Source organism: Drosophila teissieri, chromosome X, assembly GCF_016746235.2.
Source record: "Drosophila teissieri strain GT53w chromosome X, Prin_Dtei_1.1, whole genome shotgun sequence".
Taxonomy (NCBI): domain Eukaryota; kingdom Metazoa; phylum Arthropoda; class Insecta; order Diptera; family Drosophilidae; genus Drosophila; species Drosophila teissieri.
In genome coordinates, this window is record NC_053034.1 from 833,670 (window position 1) to 848,377 (window position 14,708).

A 14,708-nucleotide genomic window follows, 5' to 3' on the forward strand; every position below is an offset into this window, starting at 1 on the left:
GAAAGTTCCTGGTTCGTTATGTGCATAGCATGCAAATTTTCGCTCAGTGCAGCGCTGAATGGGTGCTTGGCATTTATGGTGTGACTGCTCTGGAAAAAGCTTTGTGCAACAATGGAGCAGGTCCGCAAGCTGGGGGCGAGGATCGGAAGGACTCGGCGGAGCGAAGTCCTGGCCACTTTGACTGCAGCACAAGCAGCACAAGCTGCTGCCGCGATTGTTGGCGGACTTAACGCAGTTCGCTTTATGGCACGCCAGTTGACTGCCGGAGTCGGGTTTCTGCCTCATCCGCTGTCGCCGCTGCACGGAGAGAAATACGGAGTGCGGAGTGCGGGTTAAAAACAAAAATGCGGGTTGAGCCCGAGGACATGTGGGAAAAAATGGCTGCTTCTGACTTATAGCACTGCTAGTTAACTTCGCCCCTCGGCGCCTTTCCTCTGCAACGGGGCAGACAAACAACGGAGGCCCATAATTCCGAGCCATATTTTGTTTCAAAATACTTATATATGAAAGCCTGCTGCTCTCTGATGCGGATGCCACTGCAATTATTTTCCAGTGCGATAGTTAATGCAAGTGCTGTGACCCAAGACGCCGAGGCGATGGCGATGGCAATGGCGATGGCGATGGCGATGGCGATGGCGAATCGGATTGGATCTGAAATGCTTAAGCTGAAAAGCTGAAACGGCTCTCGGCGGGCACTTGGCTCCCGCTCCTCGGCCCGTTGTCGCCGTCAGATGCAGTTAAGTATACAATTATTAATGGCTGCACTGCTCGTGCCCTGAACCCATTTACCTCTAAAAAATGAATCTAAGGCGATTTGACCCTTCAACCGGATCTAGAGCACTGGTGCTTAAGGAGCGTATTCTGCGAGAATGCTCAAACCAATTCGAAAGCTATACTTTGCGATGGCAACCTCTGTGGGTGACCCCAGTATGTATAATTCTTGAAAGCTGGACTGTTTTGCTTCTAATTCGCTTGGAAATGTTTCGTCTGAAACCCAAAATGGAGAACATCATTTCAAACTGGCTAGAGTTGTCACCAATTCTTCCCAGGCCTTGTGAGAGTTGGAAACCATCCATCGATAGAAGTTGCCTCGCTAATTATATCTGGTAACACTTTCAAAGCGAAAAATTCATTTGACAACCAGCCAGCTAAGCGAATCATTTATTTGACAACCAGCCAGCTAAGCAGAAGTAAGTCGCAAAATGTCTGGTGGAAGCAATATCGCGGGAATTAAACTCTCCAGTGGACCGACGCGTCTAAGGAGTAGGATCCTTGTGCGAAACCTACCGGCTTGCACCCGCCAGGAGCTGGCTAGGCTCTGCCATCCGTTCGGCCAAATCCTTGGCTCGCTGGTCCTCGGAAGCCACGGGTTTATCCAGTTTGCAAGGGAGAGCGAGGCCAAGACCGCCATAGAGATGCTTGACCAGTCCACCTTCAAATCGAAGCTCATTCTCGTCTCGAGTGCCAGCTTCCGTTCCCTCAGGGCCAGAAACCTTATCTAGGGCCCCTCGAGAAGGAGGAGCATGATCGAGTGGTCTGATGATGGCGTTGTCGTCGTGCCTCGGCACCAGCCCATGAGGACCGATGAGGACGAGCAGTAAGAATCGAAAGCGATGACGAGGAAGAAGAGGACGGGGTGACTCAGCAGAATCACGCAAGAGGAAGATTTAGAAGCAGGACAGCAACACGAAGAGAGAGAGAACGAGAGTCCGAACACAAGAACAACGACGAGGATGACAAGCAAAATCTCTCTCTCTCTTTCTAGAAGAAGAACACACCAACTCTACAAAAAAAAAAACACATCATCTCTCTCTAGAAGAAGAAGACACCAACTCTCTCCAAAAAAACACATCTCTCTCTCTAGAAGAAGAAGACACCAACTCTCTACAAAAAAAACACATCATCTCTCTCTAGAAGAAGAAGACACCAACTCTCTACAAACACACTCTCTACAGATTAACACACCAACTCTACAACTAGAACACACCAACTCTCTACAGGAAGAAAGCAGCAACTCTCTACAAAATGAACACACCAACTGTCTACAAGATGAACATAACAACTCTCGACAAGGAAAACACACCAACTCTACAAAGAGAACACATCAATAGGCCAAATAGTTTCGCCCAATTCACACAATCAAAAAATGCAAACAATAATAACAATTCTTAAAACTTTGCCCTCCAATCGGCCTTTTTGTTTAAAACTTCGTCACTGCCCTCAAAAATGGCGGGCGATGGATATCTCTTCTGTGCTCCGCGGACCAGATGCTATCTTTGCTGATCTATGGCGCTGGCGAGCATTGGATTGGATTCGCATTGCCCGCTGGCGAACTGGGGAACTGCCTAACTTTCAACTTTTCGGCCAACTCGCATTATACGCTTAATACGGTCACATAATTATGGAGATTTTCACGTGGCCCACAGCACAATTGCATTGACAGCGGGGAGGGGTGGGAAATGCGGAAAATGGGGAAATGGGGGAATGGGGAAAGCCGCTCCGAGCAAAATGATGATTATATATTTTGACGTAGTCTTAAGTGAAACAGGGAAGCCCCAGCTCCGTATAACTTAAGTCCGCTCCAAAGCGATTGCTACGTGCTCTGTGCAATGGATATTTCTGTTTTGCTCGTTGCGTTATTCCGCATTACTTTATTTTGCGCTCAATGAAAGTTTAGCTGCACCGAGCGAAATGGGGTGCGGTAATATCTTACTACAATAGCGATTAATGTGGCTGCCAAAAACCAGAGGTCACTGAGCTGCTTGAAGGCAGAACAAGCGCTTCCAAAGGCTACTCAAATTGGGCTTAGAAAAATAGAGTTTAAAATTAATGATAGATGAAAGACCTTTTTGGAACGCACTCTCTTTTTTGTGAGTGCACGCACATACACGGTGTGTGTGTGTGTGTTGGACTTGGCTATTAAATTTCCAGTTCAATGATTAACGAAATTTATGTTTCGGCTTATATATAACTAGGCGTCCCCGTGTGTGTTCCTCTGCCAGTGTGTGAGTGTGCAAGTGTGCTTGTGTGTGTGGGTGTAGGTGTGGCTGTGGGTGTGTAGGTGTAAGTGAGTGCGTGACGCCTCGAAGGTGCCGCTAACGATGCCCCAAGCGGAATGCCGAGTCGAGTTCATGGGCCACCGGCAACTGCGACTTGCCACTCCGCAATTAAATTGCTCGAAGGCGACTTATCCTGAAACCATATCCTGCCGCAGATATGTGTGTGTGATGTATGGCGCAGATAGCATATATGATAATTGAATTTGACTTTCGGATTCCGCGTTCGATTTCTGGCTGTAAATTGATCCTGTAGCTTTCTGGGCATCAAGCGAAATGTTTAATTATCCGTCATTAGGGAAGTAATTGTAATTGAAAAACAGCAAATTGAAGCGATTTCGCGAGCTGGAAGAAATGGCGCATCAGACTCATGCATCGTTAATTCCCTAGCAATTCGGGTAGTGGGTAGTTCCTGTAGTTCGCGCCGCATAAACGCTAAATGGGCGGTGCGTGCCTCGAAGGAGCCGAGAGGTGAGGGAAGGGAAGGGATGGGCTGCAAGGAGCGGAATGGACAGGAAAGGAAGGCACTGATGGCCTGACATCAGGCGGAGGAGCTGGCGAGGAGCTGGCGGAGGAGCAAGGATGCGGCTAGCAATGCGTCGCGACGTGTTGGTGGCTCATTAAATATGGATGTCTTGTACGGAGCAGCTGCGTGGCGAGGTCCTGAGCCCGAGCCCGAGCCATTCAATTAAGGCGCATTTTGTTGCCTCTCTAATCTGTTTGAAATATTGACCATGCGCAAAATGGTGTCAGCCAGGCCCAAACTGAAACTAAAAAGGAAAGCCTTCGCCGGAGGAGTTGAAGTGAAGTGAAGTGAAGTTTGAGTGGGTGCAGCGGCAAAGCAAATATGTTCAGGCATGCAAAATAATGAAGTTGAAGCGTAATTAATTTTCAGCTTGTGCTGTGCGCTGTGCGCTGTGCTGTGCTCGACCAAAACGGGTTCAAGATCCCTCTGGAACTAGTTCACACATTTAAGGCCAACATCCTGGGGCACTTCTGCTGAAGGGCTTCAAACAGGACCATCCAGGACCATCGTTACATGGAATATTCATGGATGTATTTAGTTTTCATGCATAACTTCATTTTGGAGTCTTCGGTGCAAGGGAGTTTGCAAATAGTCGCACCGCTTAAAGCTATTTGCACTCGTCTAATGCTCGAAATGAAACTCATTTCGGTTTGATTGCATCAAATTAGTTTTATTTGAAGATGCTCAGCTTAATCAATGAAATTAAACGTTTCCCATTTTTTTTGCTTGCATAAAACCAAGATGTATTTGCAATGCAGCACGATTTATTGTGCTCCTCCCTTTCTGCGCAAAATTGGCCAAAACTGAACATTAAACTTGGCCTAATAAAGCTTGCCTAATTTTAATGTGCATTATTAATCCGTAATTAAACCCTAAATGCATTGGCACACAGCGTACTCAGTGTATCAAAGGTTACTGCTAAATCATAATTAAGATTTGTTGTGCCACAGTTGATAAACACTATTATATATGTGGAAATTCGTATCGATATATTTGTCATCATTCCTGCCACATCACAAACTCCTAGTGTAACTTTATGGAATCCCATTTTGGGGAATTGTCAGCAAACAAATCTTGAAATGAATTTCAAGGAATTCCATTTCGTTAAATGCACAAAATACCTTGGTAAGCCGTTTTGCAACCGAGATTTTGCAATCTTTATTTTGGATTTTTAATTGACACACAACATCATGTGCACAGCTCACTCAGTAATATGTACAAATGCTTCTTTCAGTTAGCAGCGAATTCTTTGCGAAATTCCTTGCGTAAGTCGAATTCTGCAATTGAAAAATAAGACAAAGCACATTTTAATCTATAAAAGCTGAAATATTTCGTTTGACGGCACAGAATGCATCGAACTTTTGAAGGATAATAAACGTCGAAATGTTTGCCAAAACTTGAACAGCACTATTGCGGCTCTAATGAAAAACAAGATTATTTGCCACGTAAGTGCAAAGTTTCCGACTGGAAAGCAAGCCGACTTTTGGCATGCGGATTAGGCCAATTTTCTCCGCTTTTCCGGGGTAACCGGTACTTTTCACCTGGCTCGACGGTGCGTGTGGGATGTCAAACTGTTCGGACGGACAGAGGCTATAACCCGTTTAAATCTCAGTCCCCTCTCCTTTCTACACTCTATTTTTATTTTTTTTCGAGCAGTTGACTTACTTTGCTCAATGCCAAACAACCAAACAAACAGCAGGAACGGAACGAGGGAAAGCACAGAGAAAAGGAATTTTCTTGGCAGTAAGTTGAATGTTTTTGCTGCCGGACGGGGTCCACTGCATTGTGTGAGCACAAAAAAGAAGAGCCGGGCGACTTCATACAGCAACTAAGAGCAAGTCTGACTATATACTGTGTCCGGTATGTGCTGGGCGAGTTAGGGTGGCCCAACTGCAGCAGAAGTTAACACAACTCAAGGGTTAGCACATAACGATTGCCATGATGGGTCACAGTAAGGTGCTTCCTTTGATGTTATAGTTTAAATGGAAGAACTTAAAGTATGATGCCATTGCAAGAACCTTTTTCGCTTCGATAACAGCGGGCTCACCCTGCGGTACATGTATCTATATACTTTTACACAGATATGTGCTGGGTGCACATAAAAAGCCGTTTTTCTATGTCAGCTGCATTTCGGTGTGTGCCACAGTTGCGATGAGGGGCGCGGGACAGGTCGGAGGTCGGAGGTCGGGGGCGGAGATTGAGGTGCTCTATGACACCGACGACCCACAGAAAAGCCGGGGTCGCCCCCGCACCCGCCACCACCACCACCCCCACCCACCGAACGACAACGGACGACAAACCGAATTCGTTGTCGTTGTCGTTGTCGTTGTCGGTGGCGCGATAGGAAAAGCTTTTTTCAATTGTTTCCGTTTCGAGGTCATGACAAATGCATTCTCTTTATTTCTTCTCTCCAGCTGGTTAATTTTATCTCGGTCGCAGATTTTGCAGGCAAACAAGCGACACGCGGCAATGAACTGTAACCCCAAACCTCCCAGCGCGCCACGCCCATGCGGCGCACTGAATTCTGTTGGCCATATGCCACCTCCACCGCCACCGCCACCGTCACCGTCACTGCCACCTTTGTCTTTAATATCGAGACCTCAATAAAAAGTGCTTACCTTTTTGAAGAGACAGCGCAGGAAAGGCGAAAAGGAGCAAAGGAGCAAAGGAGTATAAGAGCATAGGATAAATAAAGTGGCAGAAAACAGGGACGACAACAATGCGTAATAAAACCAACAAGCATGCTTGAAAAGGCAAGAAACAATAACTTTGCTCCTTACTCCGCGTGGCAACATAAAAGCTGACAACAGTCAGTTGCCCCCGGAACAGTTGGCTAACCAGATCACTAATAGGTGGAAATGTAAGGGAAAACTTCTGCAGCAAATGTAATTACTTCATATTTTTAACAACACGAATATCCGGGCGGCGTGGATGGCATTTCAAAAGAGAGAAAAGTATGCAGTAAAAACTCGAAGTCAGCCAAAAAAGCGACCAGGCAAGTGATTTGCATTCGCTCTTGCGGATGCAGCCATCTCAACCATCTCAGCCATCGATGGGCTTCAAAGCACGTGCTTTACGGTGTCTGGACAATCAAAGAGTTCCGCCCACAGTCGCCGTCGATGACTCGGAAACTACCCAAATCATTCAACTTCTTTCATCGCCAAATGCGGAGGAAACTGATTTTTTACGGACCCAAAAGGGACAGATTCATCATGGAACACAGTTGTTAACACTACACTTGGAGGCTTCAATTGGTGCGCACCCTGATTCAAAAGAGAGCTCCTCGAAAATGTTCGAACATTGATTTTATGTTATGGTATGGACCAGAGAACTGCCACCCTAATCACACTCAACAAATTTGAGTGTCCGGTACTAACACACACCCGCTCAAAATATTCGGGTGTCTGCAAACACCCCTTTCCTCAAGCTCTTTCCACGTCAGAGCTGACAGCTGGTTGTAGCTCCTGGAAAATAGCTAGCTCAGGCACTTCCTCCAGTAGGTCGAAATCACATTATTGATATCCTCTGCTGCCATATATTACAAATCACTGCTCCACTCACTCACAATTAGTATTTAAAAAGAAAACATCGAAAAAGTGGTTTGCTTACGTAGGACTTTTGAGAAGCGCAGAGAAGGGCACCTATATTTTGGTATTATTTAGTATTAAGTATTTAGTATTATTTAGTATTAAGTATTTAGTATTATTTAGTATTAAGTATTTAGTATTATTTAGTATTAAGTATTTAGTATTATTTAGTATTAAGTATTTAGTATTATTTAGTATTAAGTATTTAGTATTATTTAGTATTTAGTACTTAGTATTATTTAGTATTTAGCATTTAGTATTATTTAGTATTTAGTATTATTAATTACATATTTCCTTTTAATGTAACGTAATACTTTCAGCTATCGTACTTATAATTTTATAATTTCACTTTGGATGCCAGATAGAACAATAGAAATAGAATAGTGTTAATTAAGTATCAATATTATTTAATAATATTATATATAATATTGTTTTTTGCACGACCTTTTTCTGGGATGTTCCCTTTCACCCTTCATTTGTGCAAGTAACAAAAAACACCCGGGTGTTTGATATTGCCGCAAATAGAGTGCCAACAAACAGCCGGGTGCTGAGACACTTAGAGTGCCGGTGGCTTGCTGCAGTCTGTCAGTCTCTGGTATGGACACGATTTCTCGCAGTGCTCTCGCAGCTAAAGTGCTACGCCGTTGTTGTCGCCAAACTGCTGACTTTTCCCCGGCTTTCCTTTGCTCAACTCAACTTTCCCGCGCGCGCTGGAAAAGCGCTTTGACTTTTGCCTCTTCTTCGAGTGGGGACGCTGGGGCGCTGGGCGCTGCTACTGCGGCTGGCAGTCGTAAAAAATGTAGTTTATATTCAAAATAAATGAGGTTGACTTTATTTACGCGCTTATGCTTTTTATGCGCTTTCCAGCAGCAGCCGCAGCAGCAGCGACAACGGCATGCCGGTGCAAAATGAAAATGAAATCATCGCAGCAGCGCAAATCAGTTAAATGCCTGTGGCCACAGCGGGTGGAAAATCGAGGGGCGGACGGGAAGCTCTGCGGATGGGCGGAAAATCCCATGGAAAGCGACTTTCGCTTTAGCGGCAGCCGTGTTGTAAGTTCGTGATTCCGTGCGGCCGTTGTTGCAACTAATTATTTGTATGTGCAAAATTGCAAAAGGAACCTCTGCCACGCCTACAGCCCACCGCCCACCGCCCAGCGTCCACTGTCGACACGCCCTCCACCGCCCAATATTTGGATAGCCGCAAAGTTATGCCGCATTGTTGTTGCCGGTGCGCAGTAGAATGTTCACCCATCTCTCGCTTTTGCAGCGTTTACAATGTGCATTGAAACTACATATAGACCATCCCTTCTACCCCTTTGCCGCCTGCTCTCATTTTCACAGGGTATTTCGAGGGTATTATAATGGTAATCAGGACCGAAAGCCCTGATTAATTCTAATGACATATACGTTTTGCTAGATGTGCAGAACGAACGTCGTTACACACGGCACTTCTACATTCAACCGTGTCGAAATGAAAATTAAAGTTCCTAAACAGAAATGCGTTCGGGAATTGCTCGCTGGATTATTTATATAAAAAAGTGGCAAAATCCCATTACATTACAGGCAATTGTTGTGTCTCGAAAAGTTTTTATTGAAAACTTCAACAGCTAAGCACACAAGCGAGCCACATTCACCCTTTATTTTTGTGGGCGAGATACACATTTTGGCCCTCCATTTTCCATTTTTCAGTTTCCACCCCACCACCCCCGTCCACAATGCCAAATTATTTCACTGAAAATTGCGAAAATTGCAGGCCAAAGTACTTCAAAGTTTGCTCTCCAACACTGCGCCTTAATTCGAATTCGTTTTTTGGTTATTTTTTGCAAAATTAATAGCGGCTAAAGTGTGTAACGTTTTGTCATTGTCCAAAGTCGTGGGTGGTGGCAGCGCCTCGGCAAAGTTGAAAGGGTTTCTTGGGGAGTCGGTTAGGGATTTGGGATTGGGGCTTGGGGCTTGGGGTTCGGGATCGAAATCCCTGCATTGTTCTCGCCCCGGGAGCTGTTGTTTCTGTTGTTACTGTTGCCGTTTTCATGGGTTTTCACGGGTTTTCCTGGGTTGTCACGGGTTTTTTGGGGCTTTCCGCTTTTATTTTTACCGCCTTGCGCCGGACGCATTTGTTTGTGATTAAACAGAGCATCGGTTTTGTTTAGTTTTTGCGGCGGGTCGCCATGCGGCATGCAGATAATGTTGTTTATCCAGCCGAGTCGGTTGCAGGCATCGAACGGATTGCTGCTGTTTTCCCTCGAATTTTCCGATGACCCTACTTTGCTTGCTCGCAGCGCATACACTGTGAAGTGAGTTGGACAGAAGGGCATATTTCACTCACTCATACAAATTATAGGTGGCTCGCGGATAGGTGCAAGTGTACTTCACACTTGAAATGTTGAGCTGGAGAATTTTAGAATTTCTGCCAGAAAAACCATTATGCTGCTACTCATGTTTCTCTGCCATGTCAGTGCATTTGCCTGGCCGCAGTTAGTCATTAGGCAATTATCTGGCGAAATGTGAAATGGAAAGGGCAGAGTGCAAAGTGCAAATTGCAAAGTGCAGGGGCTGGGAGAAAGTGATAATGGCTGCGTGGCCCGTTCGCCTGGAGGCATTTGGGGAATGCGAATCAATCATGGATCCATCATCATCCGTCGCCCTGAAAGGATGGCTCTACGGCTGCCACCTGCTGCTCCACTCATATGCAAGGTATTCCTCGTCATTAATCAATCTCCGATAAGCGGATGATATGCTCTCAAGGAGGGATTAAGTGTGAATTAGTGTTACAAATGCATTACTGTTAATCGCATATACATATCTTCCACTTGCAGTACATAAGCACGATTTAACTTTTAATCGACTAAATTGCCGCTTTCAACGTTTTATAAGTGCGCTTATGGGCATTGCTTTTAAATGTATATGCAAATCCTTTAAGTGCTTTCTACTTATGTGTGATTGATGCATTTTTTGTATTAAGGTTCCCCTTTACCGCATCATAGGAATCATATCATAGCGCCGTGTCGCCACCAATTTCCATCGCTGGCAATTGTATTCGCAATCGAATAAACAATTCAATTATCGAATCAAACACTCGACAAATCAATCACTCATTCACTCACTCACTCACTCACTGAATCGCGTGGTCTGGTCGAAACCAAAGCCAATTAAAATTATTTGGCCATCAATCAAAATGTCACCAATCGCAGCCTTAGTTTAAGTTGCCTGTGCATCCTTCTCCCCATCCCCATCCCCATCCTCAACCCCATCCTCATCCTCATCCTCATCCTGATCCCCTCGATGTCATGGGCATCAATTAGTCAATCCCCATGCTCTCCAACAAATACGGCGTCCCCATCATCAACTGCAGGACGAAGAAAAGCTGAGGCTGCACTCAGCCAAATACCTTTCACAAGTAAATGTGTACATAGATCATTAAGCTTATTCTCAGCCATCTCGTTTAGGAGTTTTATGCAAATCTGTTGAGGCATCTTTGAGTGGCAGCGCTTTTTTGCTTAGCAAGCTTCGCTTTTAGGTGGCCTTGGATTTCTTTCCATGTAATGCTGCTTGGACATGCTCATCTATTTCAATCAGCCCGGTCTGCCGACCTCTGAATTCCGAACTGCGACCTCTGCCCGAAATCCAGGCTATCGTCGCATCGTCATCGCATTCGCAGTCCCGAAAAACCCAATCTGCCCCATTAGCCATATAGCCCATAAGCCATAACCAGCAATCCGTGCCCCAAAATCCGTAGTCCGTAGTCCGTTGCCCGTTGCCCGTTGCCCGTATTCCGTATGCCGCAGCCCATAGTCCGTAACCCAGTTTCAATTGAACGCATTTTCGCATGCCATTGCACGGAGCCTTTTCTCCATTCGGAAGGGCATTTAACATGCATGTGCGGGGGTCAGGGGTCAAGCCCAGTTTTATGCCCGCCCATCTGACGACTTGGCTTATTATTTTTTGTGGCCAAGGCAATAACCGAACCAAATTGAAATCAAACACAGGCACCCACATCGGAAGTCATCATCAGACACTCGCATCGCATCGTACCGCACCGCACACGCACAACAACAGACGCGGTCAACTTGCTAGCTGCCTTTGTTAGCAAAGTGAGGAAGCCTGAATAAAACCACATTTAAGTGCTAGCTTTGGCAAACATCAAGGAAATGAAATGTATTGACATTTCCTCCTTATCCATAGACATTCAAGATTAAACACTATCAAATAGCGCTAATGTCTTGCACCCTAATCTTTTAATTTGTTTAAATTGAAGGATTTTTGGTTAACTAAATGGTTGGTCCCTATTATTTTGAGCCGCGTAGTAGATACTGCGAAGCTGTGACGATTCGAGTCCCGACTTTACGAGGCGACTTTAATTGCTTGGGCGGTGCAATCAAACGCGACCGAATGCGCCATCAAATCGCGCGGAAAACGCGTGTGCGCTTAAAATCACCTTAATCGCTGAATGGTCCGGAGTTTCGAAGTGGGCGCGTTTTTGGGTGGGACTTGGCGCTGCATGCGCTTTAAGTGCTACGCCGATGCGTTATCAAATGCTCCGCATGCCACATGCCACTGAGCCGCGGTTTATGCACCAAGCAGAACCGTGAATTGCTGGCGGGACGGTCAACCAGGCCCAAAACTCCGGGGCTCAATACAAAGGGGATGCTTGCAACGCCATAACAATGGTCCCACATGGCGGATACTCCTGAAATCACTGCTTGCCGTCAGCGGGCTTCCCTTTGCCATGCGGACAACGGTAGCGTGCGCCCTCGCGAAGGCTGATCCTTTGAGCAGCAGCCTACGCATAAACGCATTAATGTGTCCTTCTCCCCGCCCCCTCTCTCTCTCTCTCTGTGGCACTATTGGGAAACGCGGGGTGGTGGAAACCAGGCGGGGGGCGGGCAAAGTATGTAAGCTGCACTTTGTAGAAGTGTTTTGCCCATTTACGAGCCACTGAGCAGCGCAAGCAGTGCAGGCGAACGTTGGCAGCGACGTTGGCAGTTGCGCTGATTTTATGCCATGTTGTTTGATGTCGCCGCCAAAAGGGGAAAAGGGGAAAACGGGAAATCCCCTTTCTCTTTTCGAGTCTGTTACATTTTTGCTAGCTGCTTTGTCAATCAGCGTTGGCAAATGGGCGTGACAGCAAAAAACAAAAAAAACAAAAAACAGAAAGGAAGGCGTCACTTTTACAAGTGTTGTTTGCTGTACGTCTACTGCTTTCGCTGCCGTGCTTGTCGCCGCACTGCTTGCCTGTACTGCACTCGGAAAAATCAGTGGGGCTGTGCAATAAGTTTTCCCTTCTCTTTCCATTAATTGACTGACAAAGGCATTTTATGACCGCGTTATAGCCAAAACCAGCAAACTTAATGGCGTGTCACATAATTTTTGCCACGAAAAGAAGCTTGCGCCTAAGACTAAATAGTTACAATTATTCGCAGACAATTTGGTTACATTTTCATTTTGTTGCCAAACTCATAAAAATTACAGGCTACTAAAAACTACAAAGTTACCGCCGGAAAAATTGCGTTTTTCGAGTGTGTTGTTGTTGCTGTCGTTGCAACATTGCCAGAACTGCACACGCAGCAACCCCCATTCCCCAGCCAAACACCCCCACCCCCCACCGCCGTGCCGCTTGCATCTTGCCCCAAACCAACCAGCCCACCCCCCCCCCCCCCCCCCAGATATATGTTGACAGCTTGTGAAAATATGAGCAGCATTTTGCTGCTGCCAGCCAAATGTGTTGAAAAATTGAAAAATATTTCGCCATCGATGCGCTAAAATATGGTTCCCCTCACCCAGCCCAGCCCCCCGCCCCCTGCCACGCCCCACGCCTCTGAATCGAAAGCAAATCGCTGGCAAAATGCAAAAAGGTTGCTGGAAAACTGGGGGCAGACGGGTGGAAAACCGTTTTCTATGCCGAAAACTTTTTGGCTTCCTGCCAAAAGACGGAGGAGCCAAGGAACCGGGCAGCGTGTACTGCCCTGCATTTTACACCGAAAACAACTAGCTGCAGGTTACGGAACATCGATATCATAGCGGATAACCCCAGATATAAGATAGAGGTCCTCTTCAAACTCTTCAAGTGCGAGGACTGAGATGGTGGGCCGCCTATGTATACACTTCCGACAATTAAGAATTCAAATTGTTAACAAAATAGAGCCTCGGTGGCTGGATGGATAACCCTGTATTCTGTTTGCCCTTCCTGTCCGTTGCCAGCCAGACTCCCCTTCCTGTTTATGTCTTCTTGCGGCGTTTACTTTTGTCGGCAGCTTTTGTTATTTTTGCAGAGGCTCCGAAAAACGGGGCGAGTTGCGCGGTCCTCGGCCCAATGGCCCACACCCAACGAGCCAACTACCCAGTGCGGCTTTTACTTTGATTAACTGACGAGCGGCAGGCAATTGGCACAATTGACGGGGCGGAAAGCGGAAGGCGGTGGGCGGATGGCGGATGGCGGTGGGCGGTGGGCGGCAGCGGGTGGGAGGTCCAGTCATTGTTGTTGATTTAGGATAACGTCAGCCAGCGGCAAAAGGTTAACAAAAATTTATATTTTCATGGCCATGGGGCGGTGGCTGCCCCACCACCCACTGGAAAGCAAAAAGATGAGCAGCTGAAAATGAGCCTCCTCTTCAAAGGAGTGAGGCAGGAGATCTGCAGATTGTTGCCAATTTCCCTTTTCATCGAGTCCAAGGAGTGGAAAATTGAACAGGCGAAAGACCTAAGCCTGAAATGTATCCAAGTGCGTGCACTGCAAGAATCGGGTGTGTTCTATTATTAATTAATGCTAAGCAAAATATATTGTTACATACGTATGCAACAAGAATATATCTATTGGGTTTCGGAAGGTTCTTACAAAATGGCTAATATACGATTATTGGAGCCAACTTGCAAGCCATTAGGAGGCAGGGCAAAGGGCTCACAAGCCAGCAACTTGTTAACTTGGCTTTTTATTTTGACAACTCTCCACGGCTTTCGCCACCGCCACCGCCCCCGCCCACCCACATCTTGTACGAGTATCTCACAATCTGGTTAGCAGCTGTTGCGGCCCATGGCCCATTTGCCTTATTTATGGTTCGGGCCCAAAAGGCGCCATTTTCATAAAACCGGCTGTGAATGTGGCTGTGAATGTGGGTGTGAGTGGGGGTGTGCGTGTGGGTGTGCGTGTGGGTGTGGGTGTGTTTTGAAGCCGAATCCTCCTTCATCCTTCAGATCGCCACACTCGCCAGCTCGTTCTCATTTCACTTCAATTCAATCGAATCCAACTCAATGCATTCAACACAATCAAACGCACACACCTCCGCCAAATATGCAGCAGTTTGCACGTGGGATTGTGTGTGTCTTTCAAAGGGTAATGGTAATAGGGAAATATTATTTTTTGCGCACAGTGGGCAGCCATCTGATGCAGGTGCGATGCAGTTACCTGTATCTTCAACATAATGAGTAAAAACTGCTAATTTTGCACGTTAATATACATATATCTGCTCTGAAGTCTGAAACATTGAAAACATTGTGTATTCATGGCAGCTCAATTACTTTGTTCCACCATCAGCATTGTGTG

The 14,708-nt window shown here is 46.2% G+C and overlaps 1 protein-coding gene across 1 annotated transcript; it reads left to right on the forward strand.

Moving 5' to 3' along the window:
• The first annotated feature begins 1,126 nt into the window (after positions 1–1,126).
• Positions 1,127–2,178, forward strand: LOC122624572. Its single transcript, XM_043804211.1, has one exon. It carries the CDS (start codon positions 1,203–1,205, stop codon positions 1,500–1,502), a length of 300 nt encoding a protein of 99 aa, XP_043660146.1. The 5' UTR covers positions 1,127–1,202; the 3' UTR covers positions 1,503–2,178.
• The last annotated feature ends 12,530 nt before the right edge of the window (positions 2,179–14,708 follow it).

Excerpts from the sequence above, each read along its gene's own strand:
- LOC122624572 (XM_043804211.1), top strand. The coding sequence starts at position 1,203 with ATGTCTGGTGGAAGCAATATCGCGGGAATTAAACTCTCCAGTGGACCG.